Raw genomic sequence first — 12,988 nt, 5'->3', positions numbered from 1 at the left:
AGGAGGGTACTAGTGTCATTTTAAAGACGGGGGAAAGGAAACTGAGGCACAAAATGGGGAAGTGGCTTGACTCATGCCGAGAGTCTTGACTCCCATTCTGTGTTGTAGCCACTAGACTGCGTTGCCTCCCCGAGCCAATTCGCGGCCCCCTGCTCTGAACTTAAGACACAGGTTATCAATAACACACCCATGCCTGTTGTACGTAGTTCACATGGTCACCATACGCGGCTAGTACCCAGAGCTTTCCACCTCCAACGTGCTTTACAAACGTTAGCTAACTGATCCTTCACAGCCTGGGGAAGCACGTCAGTATTGTCATCGGTCAGAATGAAGCCAAGTTTTCCCCCACTGAGTTAGCCCTGGAATGGCCCATTAGATCAATTAGTCTATTTCCCTGCCAGAGAATATCACAAACGGGAGACTTGACGTGTGATGCATTTTCCTGGACTCCAGTACAGAAGACAACTCCCGCTCCTCCCAGTGATGGTTAAGGCAATTCTGCTGCCCCCAGCCTGGACAGGATGGGACATGAGACCCCATTTGTTGGCCCCGTCCCTATCACCTACCTTGAGCTTTTTGCCCTTGTAAGGATTCTTTACATGTTCTTCAGCATCCATGATCAGCTCTGTCAGCGTTCGGAATTTCCTCACCTACAAGAATAGGCGGGGATCAGTTCCCACTACAGATCAAACAGCACCATGGTGATAACAGATCACAAGCTGGGGGAAAGGGAGGGGGCAGCTTTGCCATTTGTACAGCGCCGGACGCGTCGATGCTAAACCCTACAACGCTCGACACTTCACTAACAATGCTGTGGCTCACTGTTTGAGCCCTCCCCCAAGCAGGGGGAGACAGGTCAGTGTCATCCCCACTGTGCAGAGGGGCACAGGGCAAAGAGTGGGGGAAGGGACTTGCCCACAGTGACCCACTGGCTGAGCCAGAGCTGGGGGAGAAAATTAACACAAATGATTGAAAAACCCAAGTCTTATGGCCGGGTAATCGGACGTTGGTTGTTTAGGTAGGGGAAGAAGGGGGCTCGGGAATTCCTGGCTCCCACACCCTGGCTTAGACCACTCACTCCCCTGCGCGACACAAAGCCATGACCCGATAGCACTGAGCGTCAGGAGAGCGCCCAAGGTCGTTGTGTTAAACGCGCGGAGCTTACCTCGGTGGAGATCTCCATCCACTTCATCTTGCACATCTCGCCAGAGAAGTCCTTGAAGGCCACTTTGTCCCAGTCCAGATGGGACTCGGTGGTTTTGAATTTGCTGCCGTCATTGGAGGGCAGGTTGCCCTTCATGCACTCCAGCAGGGTCAGCATGTCCTCCTGGGACCAAAGGTCTGAGCAAGGAAGAAACCAAAGGATCGAAACCACATCGCAGCCAGCTGGCCCTCCCTGAGGCTGGAGGCCACGCAGCTCTGCGTGGAAGCTTTTTACCGAACGCCAGCGGAGCGACGGCCCTTTAACCCAACGCAGCCACAAGCAGGATAGCACCACCGCACCCAGACTTGGCCAGCTGCCGCTTCAACCAGCATCACCTTTATTAGAACAGTGCAGCATGCAGAGACTACAGATCCCAGCATGAAATTCTCCCCTGTGAGGCAGACAGACTGCTCTGGGTAATTAGGGGGACCACCAGCTATTTTTCCATCCTCTTCTAAAGGCCAAAACGTCCCAGCTCAGGCAGAAATTTCACTCAGCATGCGCCAGAGGGTTGTTTTTTTAAAGCAACAGCAGACAAGCCGGGAGCTATTACGCTGCAAGTGCTGAGGACTGTTTCTTTGACGCAATAAGGCAAGAGCTGGTGAGTTTACCTGACGGCCGCTTGCAAGAACGTTCTCTTGCTGAGGGATGTTTTTAACCTCTCTCTGCACGGCAGGTTGGCAAATCTGGGAAGCCTCCCCCAAATTAAAAATGGAGGCCTAGGGGCACTGGAAAGCCGTGGCTACAGAACTTCCGTAGGCTCAGAAGAGCTCAGTTTATACCACTCTAGAGCCTAGCGGATGAAGGACACAAGTCGCTATGGCCCCTTGACGCCGGCTGGGCTGGCGTGATGGGGCTGCGGGACAGGCACCTGGTACCCTGTTCAATTCCCCCCAGTGCTGGAAGCCCCTATGGCTGGAGCAGGGAGTGGGTCAGCTAGAGGAACGGCGGGGCCACGGCATTCTCACAACCTGGCAAAACTCCACAGGGACACCAGTGAGAGTAACCGGAACCAGCCCCTGCAGCCTGCTGAACACGGGAGGCATAAACTGGCTCCTCTCTCCCCCCAGGCAGAGATAAATCCCCCCCCGCTAAGACTGTCTAAGGGCCAGCCCCGTTGCTCTGTGGTTACTGCATTGCCAGGCAGATGCTCAGTGCCAGCCGGCCTATGGGGGCAATCACCAAACCTGCACGCTGCCCCCTGGAAGAAGCAGGAAGCTCCCAGGGAGGGAAGCGAGGGGAGCAGCTGAGAGGCAGGGCAGAATGCACAGCTAGGAGCCTGGAAGGTTTGTTTCTAATGCCCCCCCCAGCACCTCGGCTCATAGAAGTCAGAGCCAAAGGGGGAAAAAGACCCACGTCATGCGGGTCTCTGGGGAACACGGCTCTGGGGCGCCGAGATCTCCCTATTTACGGCTTTTCTTCCCGACATTCAGCCCACGTTTTCCTTTGCTCGGTTTTATCCCCTCCCCGGGCCCTGAAAAGAGGCCGGCAAATACTTACTTGAAAAATCTACCCATTGTAGGGTTAGCCCAGCTGAGCAGTCAGTAGATGAAGAGCTGCCCTGAGTGCTGCGGAGAGCAGACCTCCAAATCCCCCCCCCCCCCCCCCAATACAACAGGGGCCTAGCTTATCCACATCTGCAGGGCGCAGCGCGTTACACGCTAACCCACGTGCTTTAACGCAACTGTTTTAAGAGTGACCGTTTCCGTTCTAACTCCCGCTTTCGTGACCACGGACCCTGGAGGCCGACCGCCCAACCCACATGCAATACACAAGAAGGCGGGCAGACTTGGATTCAGAGTACATGAATGAAAAGTGAGAGAGACTGCACCCCGGAGAAGCAGACAGCTAAACGTCATTATCTTCCTTGGCTGTTTCTCTCAGCAATCAACACGTGCACCGATCTCCTGGGTTAGGCAGGAGATCTGACCACATGATCAGAAGGGTCCCTTTGGATCTTCAAATCTATGGAGAGATCTCTGAATCTGGCTGAAGAGATCTAGTGATTCTTCCGCTCTACTCAACACTGTTAAGGCCTCAACTGGGATATTGTGTCCATTTCTGGGCATCGCACTTTGGGAAAGATGTGGAGAAAATCCAGAGGCAACAAAAATGATAAAAGGTCTAGAAAACAGGACCTACGAGGAAAGACTGAAAAAAATAGGGCTTGTTTCCTCTGGAAAAGGGAAGACAGAGAGGGGGCATGATAAGTCTAAGTATGCAAAAGGTTGTTACAAGGAGGAGAGTGATAAATTGTTCTTTTTAACCACTGAGGACAGGACAAGAAGCAACGGGCTTAAATTGCAGCAAGAGAGATTTATAAGTTAGGAAGTTTTTCCTAAAATCTAACTGTCAGAGTGGTTAAGCACTGGAACAAATTACCTAGGGAGGTTGCAGCATCTCCGTCATTGGAGGTTTTTAAGAACAGGCTAGACAAACCCGTCAGGGATGGTCTAGAGCAGCAGTTCTCAACCAGGGGTCCGAGGCCCCCTGGGGGGCCGCGAGCAGGTTTTAGGGGGGTCGCCAAGGAGGGCCAGCGTTAGACTCATTGGGGCCCAGGGCAGAAAGCCGAAGCCCCGCTATCCCCAGCTCCACCACCTGGGGCTGAAGCCTGAACAACTTAGCTTCGTGGGGCCCTCTGTGGTGTGGGGGCCCAGGAAATTGCCCTCCCTGCTACCCCCTAACGTCAGCCCTGGCTTTTATATACAGGAAAACAGTTGCTGTGGCATAGGTGGGCCATTGAGTTTTTATAGCATGTTGGGGAGGTGTTGCGGAGTGTGGGGGAGTCAGGGCCCTGCACCCCTCTTCCCGAGATTCACTGCGACTCTCAACCAGCCAGTAAAGCAGAAGGTTTATTTAAGGACAGGAACACAGTCTCAAGCAGAGCGTGTAGGTACGACCAGACCCCCTCAATTAGGTCCCTCTGGGAGGTTCAGGGAGCTTAGACCCCAGCTTGGGGTTCCCTGCGTTGCACACCCAGCCCAAACCGAAACTAAACTCCCCACTCCTCCCGCTGCTCCTCTCCTTTGTTCAGTCTCCCGGGCAGAAGGTGTTAATTCTCCCCACCCCTGTTCCTGGCTCAGGTTACAGCTCAGGTAGCTTCCTTCAAGGGAAGTCCCCCCTCCTCACTGCAATCCCCCTGCAACATTCCCAGGTCAAATCTGCCCTGCTCCCTGCTCCGTCACAGGAGGCCACAGAAAGAAAAAGGTTGAGAACCCCTGGTCTCGATAATACTTAGTCCTGCCTCAGTGCAGGGGACTGGACTAGATGGCCTACTGAGGTCCCTTTCCAGTCCTACATTTCTAGGAATTTGATCTGGGCAGCAAAATGGCAAACAAACCCTATATATAATCACATACAGTAAAGTTAAGCAGACTAAATGCAGTAAGTAAATGGAAGTTTCCCCACCTAACAATACTTAGCCTTTACATACCAGTGTTTCCTCCCACATGCCTCCCACTGCTTCTTAAAATTCCTTCCCCTCCTTTGTTAAAATCCTTGATTCACTAGGGGAACCCACAGGTGCATAATTCTGGGACACCACAGCTACTGGAAATCTTATGGAAGTCCCACTTTGTCCACCAAGTTGCATTCTTGGGCATGCCCAGCAAGTCCTAGATTTTTACAAAGGGGGCAAGTAAAGATATAAAAAACAAACACAGGTTTTTGGTATTTCGCTGCCAAGTCTTCTATATTTACTTCGGGTCGGACTCAAAGCCTGTGGGGAAGTTGCCTATTGATTTCAGTGAAAGCTTGATCAGACCCTCAATTCAAAACCACCTTCCACTATGCGGCTCACCTTTCAAAGGCTTTTGATTTGAAGTGAAGGGTTGCAGAATTTTAACCCACGACATGGGAGAAAACTGAGGTTTGCAAAGCTCTGTATGGGATAAGGACACCTCATTCCCATGAAAATTAAAGGGAATTAAAAGTTCAGCTCTCCTGAGATTTTCAGAGCTGGCCATCCTAAACATTTGCTGTTGGGGTTTTTTCTTCTCCCCAAATTAAAAACAATCTGATCTTTAGCATTTGGAAAATTAACAGCTGTGAACTTTGTCTACCATTTTAATCAATGACATGTTAAAATAGATTGGTTAGACTCCCAAGTTCCAGAGTAACATTTATTCATATACTGCTTTCAATCCACACACACAGTTCCCATCAGTGTCAAGAGTTTTATGCAAAGAGCCAACCACGGTCCTTAATATCACACAGCAGACGTTAAGGTCTGGTCTATACTACCCGCCTGAATCGGCGGGTAGAAATCGACCCATCGGGGATCGATTAATCGCGTCCCGTTGGGACGCGACAATCGATCCCCGAATCGGCGCTCTAACTCCACCAGCGGAGGTGGTAGTAAGCGCCGCCGACAAAAAGCGGCAGAAGTCGATTTTGCCGCCGTCCTCACAACGGAGTAAGTCGGCTGCAATACGTCGAATTCAGCTACGCTATTCACGTAGCTGAATTTGCGTATCTTAAATCGACTCCCCGCTGTAGTGTAGATGTACCCTAAGAGGACAATAGTGAGGCCTAAGCCGACCCCACGTGTACCTCTTGCTTCTGGGTTTCGGGGTGTACCATAATGGATTTCCCTGCTCCATTCTTGGGAACGGCCAGTTTATGGAAACGACAAAAATCCTGCACTCCTCTCAACCACCCAACTCCAGTCCTTGTGTAAATGGACACAAAGCCACTGAAATCAATGCACCTGATTCTACTAGGGCATTGAAATAAACTTACCTGATTAGACCAGGGCATATTTGGTTCAGAAAGCAGGGTCTTTGTACGTCCCCAAGTCCCCGCATGCCTTAGCTTTGTTGCTGCAGAATCTCCCCTCAAAGCACTCCCCAGTTAGACTCCATTCACCAACCACCTCCATTTTGGTGGCAGACCGAGGGGGAGGAGGGCTGTGTGTGTGTGTGGCGATTTTAAGGTAGGCTAAATTCTGTCAAATCTTAACAATTTCCCTTTCACAGCCTCACTACCTGTCAATCAAATGAGCTACCAGACAGACCCGCATGGCTCATTAATATGCATTTTGTGTAGCTACGTTATCAGATCCACCACTCCCGAGCAAACTCTGCAGTCATCTCCTGGGGTCTCTGGCCTACGACTGCACCCTATACCAGATGCTTCGAAGGAATGCAGCTGCCACTAAGCAATGATGTACATGGGTTGCCAGGGGCGGGGAGGGATTTCTGCTGCTCCCTAGAGAAACATGGTATCTGATCTTCCATGTCACCATCTTAGCATGCACAGATACAACTTCTGGGCTCTGATCTGGCAGTCTTCGAGTCCCCAGGATTCAATGGGAGAAGTCAATGGGAGCCTTGGGCATGCATGCAAGGAATGGACGGGAGTCGGTTCTTTGATCATTCATGGTGGGTGTGGCTCCAGTATTGGTCTTTCCGTTTTCCCAAGGGCTTTTTAAAGCGCTTCAAGCAGCCATTTGCAGGGCAAAATTAACACAGGAAGCCTGATTCTGACCTTATCAGTGAGAATTATTATTTCTTTGCAGTATCGTAGCGCCCAGGAGCGCTTGTCCTGGCCCAGGCTCGCATCGTGCTAAGGGCTAAACAAACACGGGGGGGGGGGACGGGACGGACTTTTTTCTAGTCAGATTTATACGTGTGTGGGGCTAAAACCACTTTAAAAATTAAAAAAAGAAAATTGGATGATCTAGGAGGTGGAGGCCTGAGTCAATCCAGCTCCAATGTGAACAGTTGCAAGGTTTTTTACCCACGAAAGCTTATGCCCAAATAAATCTGTTCGTCTTTAAGGTGCCACCAGACTCCTTGTTGTTTTTGTGGCTACAGACTAACACAGCTACTCCCTGATACTTAACTCCAGCAAAGTCAATGAAGCTGCACCCGATCCCATCAGGTATGGATCTGATCCCGTATGTTTCGTTCAAATGTTACAATCAGGACACAAACCAATAAAAGTTGGCCTCGATTTTGAATTTCCTGGCTGGCATCCATAAACTAGTCCGCCAGGCCCCTTTCTACATCCACAACTGGATGGAGTGGGGCTGGAGCATCAGTCTTAACTCTGCCGGCTTTAGTGGCCACTTTAAACGTTAAATAATTTTATTGAGTGTCCCCAGGAAAGGACTAGCAGAAAGCATGGTTTGAAGGCCAAATCCATGTACGGATTCTGGATTTGCTCTAACTGCTAGGTACAGTTTATTACATCACAACCAAGGCACCTTTCTAATTTTTAAACGCTGTTGCAAAGACTCGCACAAGTGCTTAACTACACACACCCGTAAGTAGTCTCATTGGGATTACTCATATGCTTAGATCCTTGCAGGATTTTGGGGGGTGGGTACACAAAGAGGATCTCAAAGCACAGATCCCTTTCAGATGGGGAAAGCATGGGCAACAGGGCTGCTCTCACCTTGGTTCTTGGGAGCTGTCATTTCCAAGTCTGTAGGGCAATCTGCTTCTCCGTTCATTCTCCACCTGTCTGACCCAAGGGCGATCCCTTTTGGGTCTCTCCTGCTGTCTCTCAATCTACCTTAAATCAACCAAGCTTCACTCTAAAAGCAAACAGAAACCGGAGCTATAAACTCTGGTTGCAGAAAACTTGTCTTCCCTGGTCTCTGGACCAGCCCAAGCTGAAACCACTTCTCTGAATTAAAATGGGCCCCTTCCCCCAATCACACCAGAGCCAGGAGAACTCGGCTAACTGCACCTCCTTTACCTGTTGCACCACTGAAAAATTGCATCCTGGTGCCAAAAGACTGGGTAGGTTAGGGACGGGGTGAGGGACCCAAGGGCCCATCTTTCCTCCAGTGGAGAGGGAGGAAGCGCGAGTGGGAAGTGCGAGAGCATGGAGGAGTGGGACTGCGACCCCCACCCTCCAGTAGACTCCTCCCATCCATATCTCTATCCTGCACTGTATTCCTGACCTCTTCCTCCTCTCCCCTGTGGGAAGGGGGACCCAGAAGAAGGCCAACCCCAGAGACAAGGGGACAATGGGAGCCCAACCCCTTTTCATAGACCCATAAGTCAGAGAGCCCAGAAACTCCTCCCAACATATGAGTGGGAGCTGGATCAGGGGCATTGGAGACATCTGCACGTATGGGGGTCAGAAAGATGGGGGAGCTGAGATTGAGGGAGGGGGCTGGGCTGTGATGAGGGACCCCCAGGCAAGGGGAGGGAGAGGGCTGGGATTGTGGGGTGGGGAGCAGAAAGACCTCCAGCCTGGGAGAGGAAGGGGCCAGGGTGGAGAGAGCTGGACTGGGATCACTGAGAGGGAGGGGAGAGACACAGACAGGCAGGGGGAGGAGGAGGCCAGGATCACATTGGGGGGGCAGAGGGATCCCCAGGTGGAGGGAGGAGGAGCAAGCTAGGATGGCAGAGGGATCCCCAGACTGGAGAGGAGGGGCTGGAATGGGATGGGGGGGGAGGAAGGAGGGATCCCCAGATAGAGGATGAGGAGCAGAACAGGATGGGGGAGGGTAAAGGGAATCTCAAGCAAGAGAGTTGGGGTTGGACCAGGATCATAGTGGGGGGGACCAGAGGGCTCCCCAGGCAGAGGGAGAAGCAGGCCGGGCGGGGGAGGCAGATCCCCAGGCAGGCCAGGAGGGGGGGTGGGAACAGATCTCCAGGCATGGCAGATCCCCAGGTGGAGGCGGGGGGGGGGGGGGGGGAGGAGGGACAGGCCAGGAGGGAGGGGCAGATCCCCGTGGGGGGGGAGGAAGGGAGCAGAGATGGCGGGGGCAGACCCCCAGGCAGGGCGGGGGAGCAGGAGCAGACCGGGAGGGAGGGCAGATCCCCAGGGTGGTGGGGGAGGAGCAGATCCCCGGGTGGGGGGGGGAGGAGCAGGCCGGGACGGGGGGGGGGGGGAAAGAGGAGGAATAGGGAAGGGGGGGGCAGATCCCCGGGTGGGGGGGAGGAGCAGAGAAGGGGGGGCAGATCCCCGGGTGGGGGGGCAGATCCCCGGGGTGGTGGGGGAGGAGCAGGGAAGGGGGGGGCAGATCCCCGGGCGGGGGGGGGAGGAGCAGGCCAGGCGGGGGGGGCAGATCCCCAGGCGGGGGGGGGAGGAGGAGCAGGCCGGGAGGGGGGGCAGATCCCCGGGCGGGGGGGGAGGAGCAGGGAAGGGGGGGGCAGATCCCCGGGCGGGGGGGGGAGGAGGAGCAGGGAAGGGGGGGGCAGATCCCCGGGCGGGGGGAGGAGCAGGCCGGGAGGGGGGACAAATCCCCGGGCGGGGGGGGGGAGGAGGAGGAGCAGGGAAGGGGGGGGCAGATCCCCGGGCGGGGGGGGGGGAGGAGGAGCAGGGAAGGGGGGGCAGATCTCCGGGCGGGGGGAGGAGGAGCAGGGAAGGGGGGGCAGATCCCCGGGCGGGGGGAGGAGCAGACCGGGAGGGGGGGCAGATCGGATCCCCACGTGCCCTGCGCAGCCCCTGCCCAAACGCAGCTCAGGCCAGCGCCAGTCTCCTCCTCCTCCAGGCAGCGGCAGCCGGGCGGGACCGACGCGCCAGCAGCTGCGCCTCCCTCCCCCACCCCCTCCGGGGAAAGCAGGCGGCCTCCTCCGCTGGGCGCTGCGGCGTCACCCCCGCCGCCTGCCGGCGCCGCTGCCGCCCGACGCGGGGCCTGCTCCCGACCCCCCCCCCCGCGGTACCGCGGCCGCCCCGGAGCCGCTCACCGGGCGGAGCGCGGCTCGACCCCCGTCTCCCGCCCGCTGCTCGGGGCCCGCCCGCTCCCCGCGGGGACCCGGGGCCGTTCGGCCTGCGCGGCGCCCCGCTCCGCTCCCCCGACCGCTCCCCGCCGCCGGAGACTCGGGCCCTCCCGGGGCGCCTCGGCTCCGGCCGCCGCCACCCTTCCCCGGCCGCCGCCCGGGCTCGCAGCGGCCCCCGCGCCGCTCTCCGCCCGCCTGGTTACCGGGCTCCCCGCGCGGCGGGCTCCGGCAGACAATGGCTGGCTCCGCCCGCCGGCTCCGCGGCTCGCCCCGCTCCGGCCCTGAGCGCGCCGCCGAAGCCGACACGGACCCACCTCCCGCGGCTCCAGGGCAGGGGGGCGGGGGAAGGACTCGCCGGAGCCGCTGCAGCCGCAGCCTCGCCGGAGCCGCTGGGGGCAGGGGAGGAGGAGGCGGGGAGCGCCGCGCTGGATGCCCGGCTGGGGGCGTCCGGGCAGCTGCGGGCAGAGCCGGGCTGCGCGTCCTCCCCGCACCGACCCCCGGGGAGCGTCTCTCCTCCGCCCAGCCCACCCGCCGGAGCCCAGAACCACCCACCCAGCGGGGGGTCGGAGCCCCGCGCCCGGCCGGCGGGGAGGGGAACCAGCCTGGGCACGCACCGCCCGCCGGATGGCGGCCCGGGCGGGGATGGCGACCTCCCCAGCCCCGGCGCAGAACTAACCGCCTCGGGGGGAGGAAAAAAAACCAACCACCGCCCAGCCCTGGACGCTGCCCCCGAAATCCGGCAGCCTCCCGACCGGGGCCCCCCTCCAGCCCCGCGTGCGGTCCCCCCCTGCACGCGGAGCGGCACCGCCGGGCTGCAGCGCGCACGAGGCGGCGGCGCCGGGCTCCCCCTCCCCTACCGCCGCGGCTGCTCCAGGGGGGTCCGGTTCCGCAGCAGCCCGGAGGGGCAGGAACCCGCTTTCCACCCCGCTTTGTAAGCGCCGCTCCCCGGGCAAGCCGAGGCTCATGGAGCCGCCGCTTCCTGCAGGGCGATCCCCGGGCCTCCCCCTGCCTGCGAGCGCGTGGAAAATCCGCCTCGATCTGCCCGTGCAGCCAGCCCCAAAATCTCCCCGCTTGACCACACCAAAAAAAAGAAAAAAAAACCCGAGCCCCGGTGCCTTCTCTCCCCCCGACCGCCTGCTCCTTACCGAGTCAGCCGGGCACCAGGCGAGTCTGCAACCGGGGGGGAAAGCAGCAGCTGCAGCCAACCGCCGCCGGAGCCTGCGGAGGAAACAAAGCGCCTCCTCCAGCCCCAGATGGCGAACCAGAGCGTCGGCTAATGGCGAGCTCCACATGCGCTCCTGCTGCAGCAAACCAGCCCGGTGCAGCAAGCGATGCCTCGGATCGTGCCTTCTCCCCCCTCCCCCTGATCCGTCTCTCCCACCCACCCTCCCTTGCAACAGGGGGCTGCATCGGGCGCGTTGACTGCTGGAGGTCGCGGGTTGTTTTTTTTTTTCCTCCAAAAGGCACCTACCTGCAAATCAGCCAGGCTGAAGAAGGAACTTGGGGGCTGCTTTTTTTTGGGTGCTTTTGAGCTGGGGAGCGCTGGTTGAATGCTGGCCAGCTCTGCAGCGCTGGCCCCGGGCGTGGACTCGCTCCAGTCCCCGCAGAGAGATTGCACTTCCCCCGCCTCCATCTCTCTGCTTTTTTCTTCCAATCAGCCGGGCTCTTTTCGCTCCTGGATCCTTAGCCAACCTCGCAGCCCTTCACAAGTCTCCACTTTTCCATCTGCTCCCTAAACGGAATTGTCAGAGAACCCGTTCTCCTCTCCTCTTTTAACTCTCTCTTCTGGCTCTTACGGGGCTGTGTGTCTGTCTGTCTCCTCTCTCTCTCTCTGTGTGTGTGTGCGTGTTTATTGCTCTTTGCTTTTGCAACACTGTAGCCAAAAGAAGAGAGGAGGAGGAGGAGGAGGGAAAAGGAGAGACAGGGAACGAGAAGGGAGGAAAAAAAAAACAGCTTACATTTGCAACAATCCTCTTCTGACGTTTGCAACAACAGCACCAAAAATTCAAATGGTCGATTTCCTACAACCCATCGCGAATAGCACGAAAAAAAGAGTTGTTGTTGGTTTTTTTTTAAGTTCCACCTATGCACAAAAATAAAATTCAGATTTTCTTGGTAAAGTTCCGAGGGCTGGGACAGACATTTGCAGCAACGCAAAAGAAGGAACCTGAACTGAACTGCCAGTGGCTGCGTTGTAAACAGGCTCACGGGGAAGAAGGAGACGGGGGGAAAAAATGGGGAGTTTTGTTGTGTGTCTCTTGCACCAGGAAATGCACAAACAGGTCTAGAGTGAAATTCACACTTTCCTCCCGGACTGGGTGAACCGCTGGATTTGTTAACGATACCGTGAAATTGACACTCTTGTATATTTCAGAGCCGGAGAGGGGCGGGTGAAGGGAGAGTTTTTCATTCCCCCCCACCCCCCAATTTTTTTTAATCTAATTTTTCCAACTCCACCTTTGTTGTTATGGGCGTCATCTGCTGCTAGCCAATCCCCTGTCTGGGATCTGCCTGTCAAATTAATGGCAATCCCAATAAGCAAGCGGCTCCTACAGACCAAAAAAAAAAAAAAAAAAAAAAGGCAATTAAGTGTTATGAGCTCTCTTAGGGAAAAAAGGGTGGGTGGACCTGCTCTAAGGCCCATAAACATGAAACAAGGAGGAGGGTGCTACATGGTTTTGCTTTGGCTACCAATGCAGGGATTCCCATAACAGGATTTGCAATTGCTTTTCTGCCCTGTTGCATTAGATACTTTATCTAGTATGGGGAAATGTAAAGGGGATGTCAGACAGCGCTGCTGAGTTTTGTTATCACAGATTAATGTAGATTCGTTTTAACATGGTGGTGGTGGGGTGGTAGCTAGGGAAGAGTTAAAGTACTGATGTAAGCCAGAGAGAAGTAGGTGAGGTAATATCTTTTATTAGATCAACTTCTGTTGGTGGAACATACAAGCTTTTGAGTTACACAGAACTCTTCAGGTCTGGGAAAGGAACCAAAATATAAATAGCATATTTAGGCCTTGTCTACACTAAGGAATTTAGAATAAAAATCTTACCCTTGTTAACACCACACTGGTGGGAGAAAAAAACAAAATTTTACA

General features: G+C 55.8%; 1 protein-coding gene across 5 annotated transcripts in view; it reads right to left on the bottom strand.

Moving 5' to 3' along the window:
• The window catches only part of UBTF (upstream binding transcription factor), a 30,244-nt gene extending 17,965 nt beyond the window's left edge, over nt 1-12,279 (bottom strand). The window contains exons 1-4 of one of the 5 annotated variants that reach the window (XM_054014025.1): nt 11,360-12,279; nt 7,604-7,745; nt 1,166-1,341; nt 567-650 (exon numbers count right to left, since the gene is read on the bottom strand). In XM_054014025.1, coding sequence (XP_053870000.1) covers nt 567-650; nt 1,166-1,341; nt 7,604-7,661 — 318 coding nt within the window. In that variant the 5' untranslated portion in view covers nt 7,662-7,745; nt 11,360-12,279. Of the gene's footprint in view, nt 1-566; nt 651-1,165; nt 1,342-7,603; nt 7,746-10,091; nt 10,165-11,033; nt 11,231-11,359 lie in introns of those variants that run through there. The other 4 variants (XM_054014028.1, XM_054014029.1, XM_054014026.1 and 1 more) reach the window with 4 other exon arrangements.
• Nucleotides 12,280-12,988: the final 709 nt, after the last annotated feature.

Source organism: Malaclemys terrapin, chromosome 25 (assembly GCF_027887155.1).
Source record: "Malaclemys terrapin pileata isolate rMalTer1 chromosome 25, rMalTer1.hap1, whole genome shotgun sequence".
In the NCBI taxonomy this organism is placed as follows: domain Eukaryota; kingdom Metazoa; phylum Chordata; order Testudines; family Emydidae; genus Malaclemys; species Malaclemys terrapin.
This window is presented reverse-complemented; position numbering and strand designations above follow the sequence as displayed.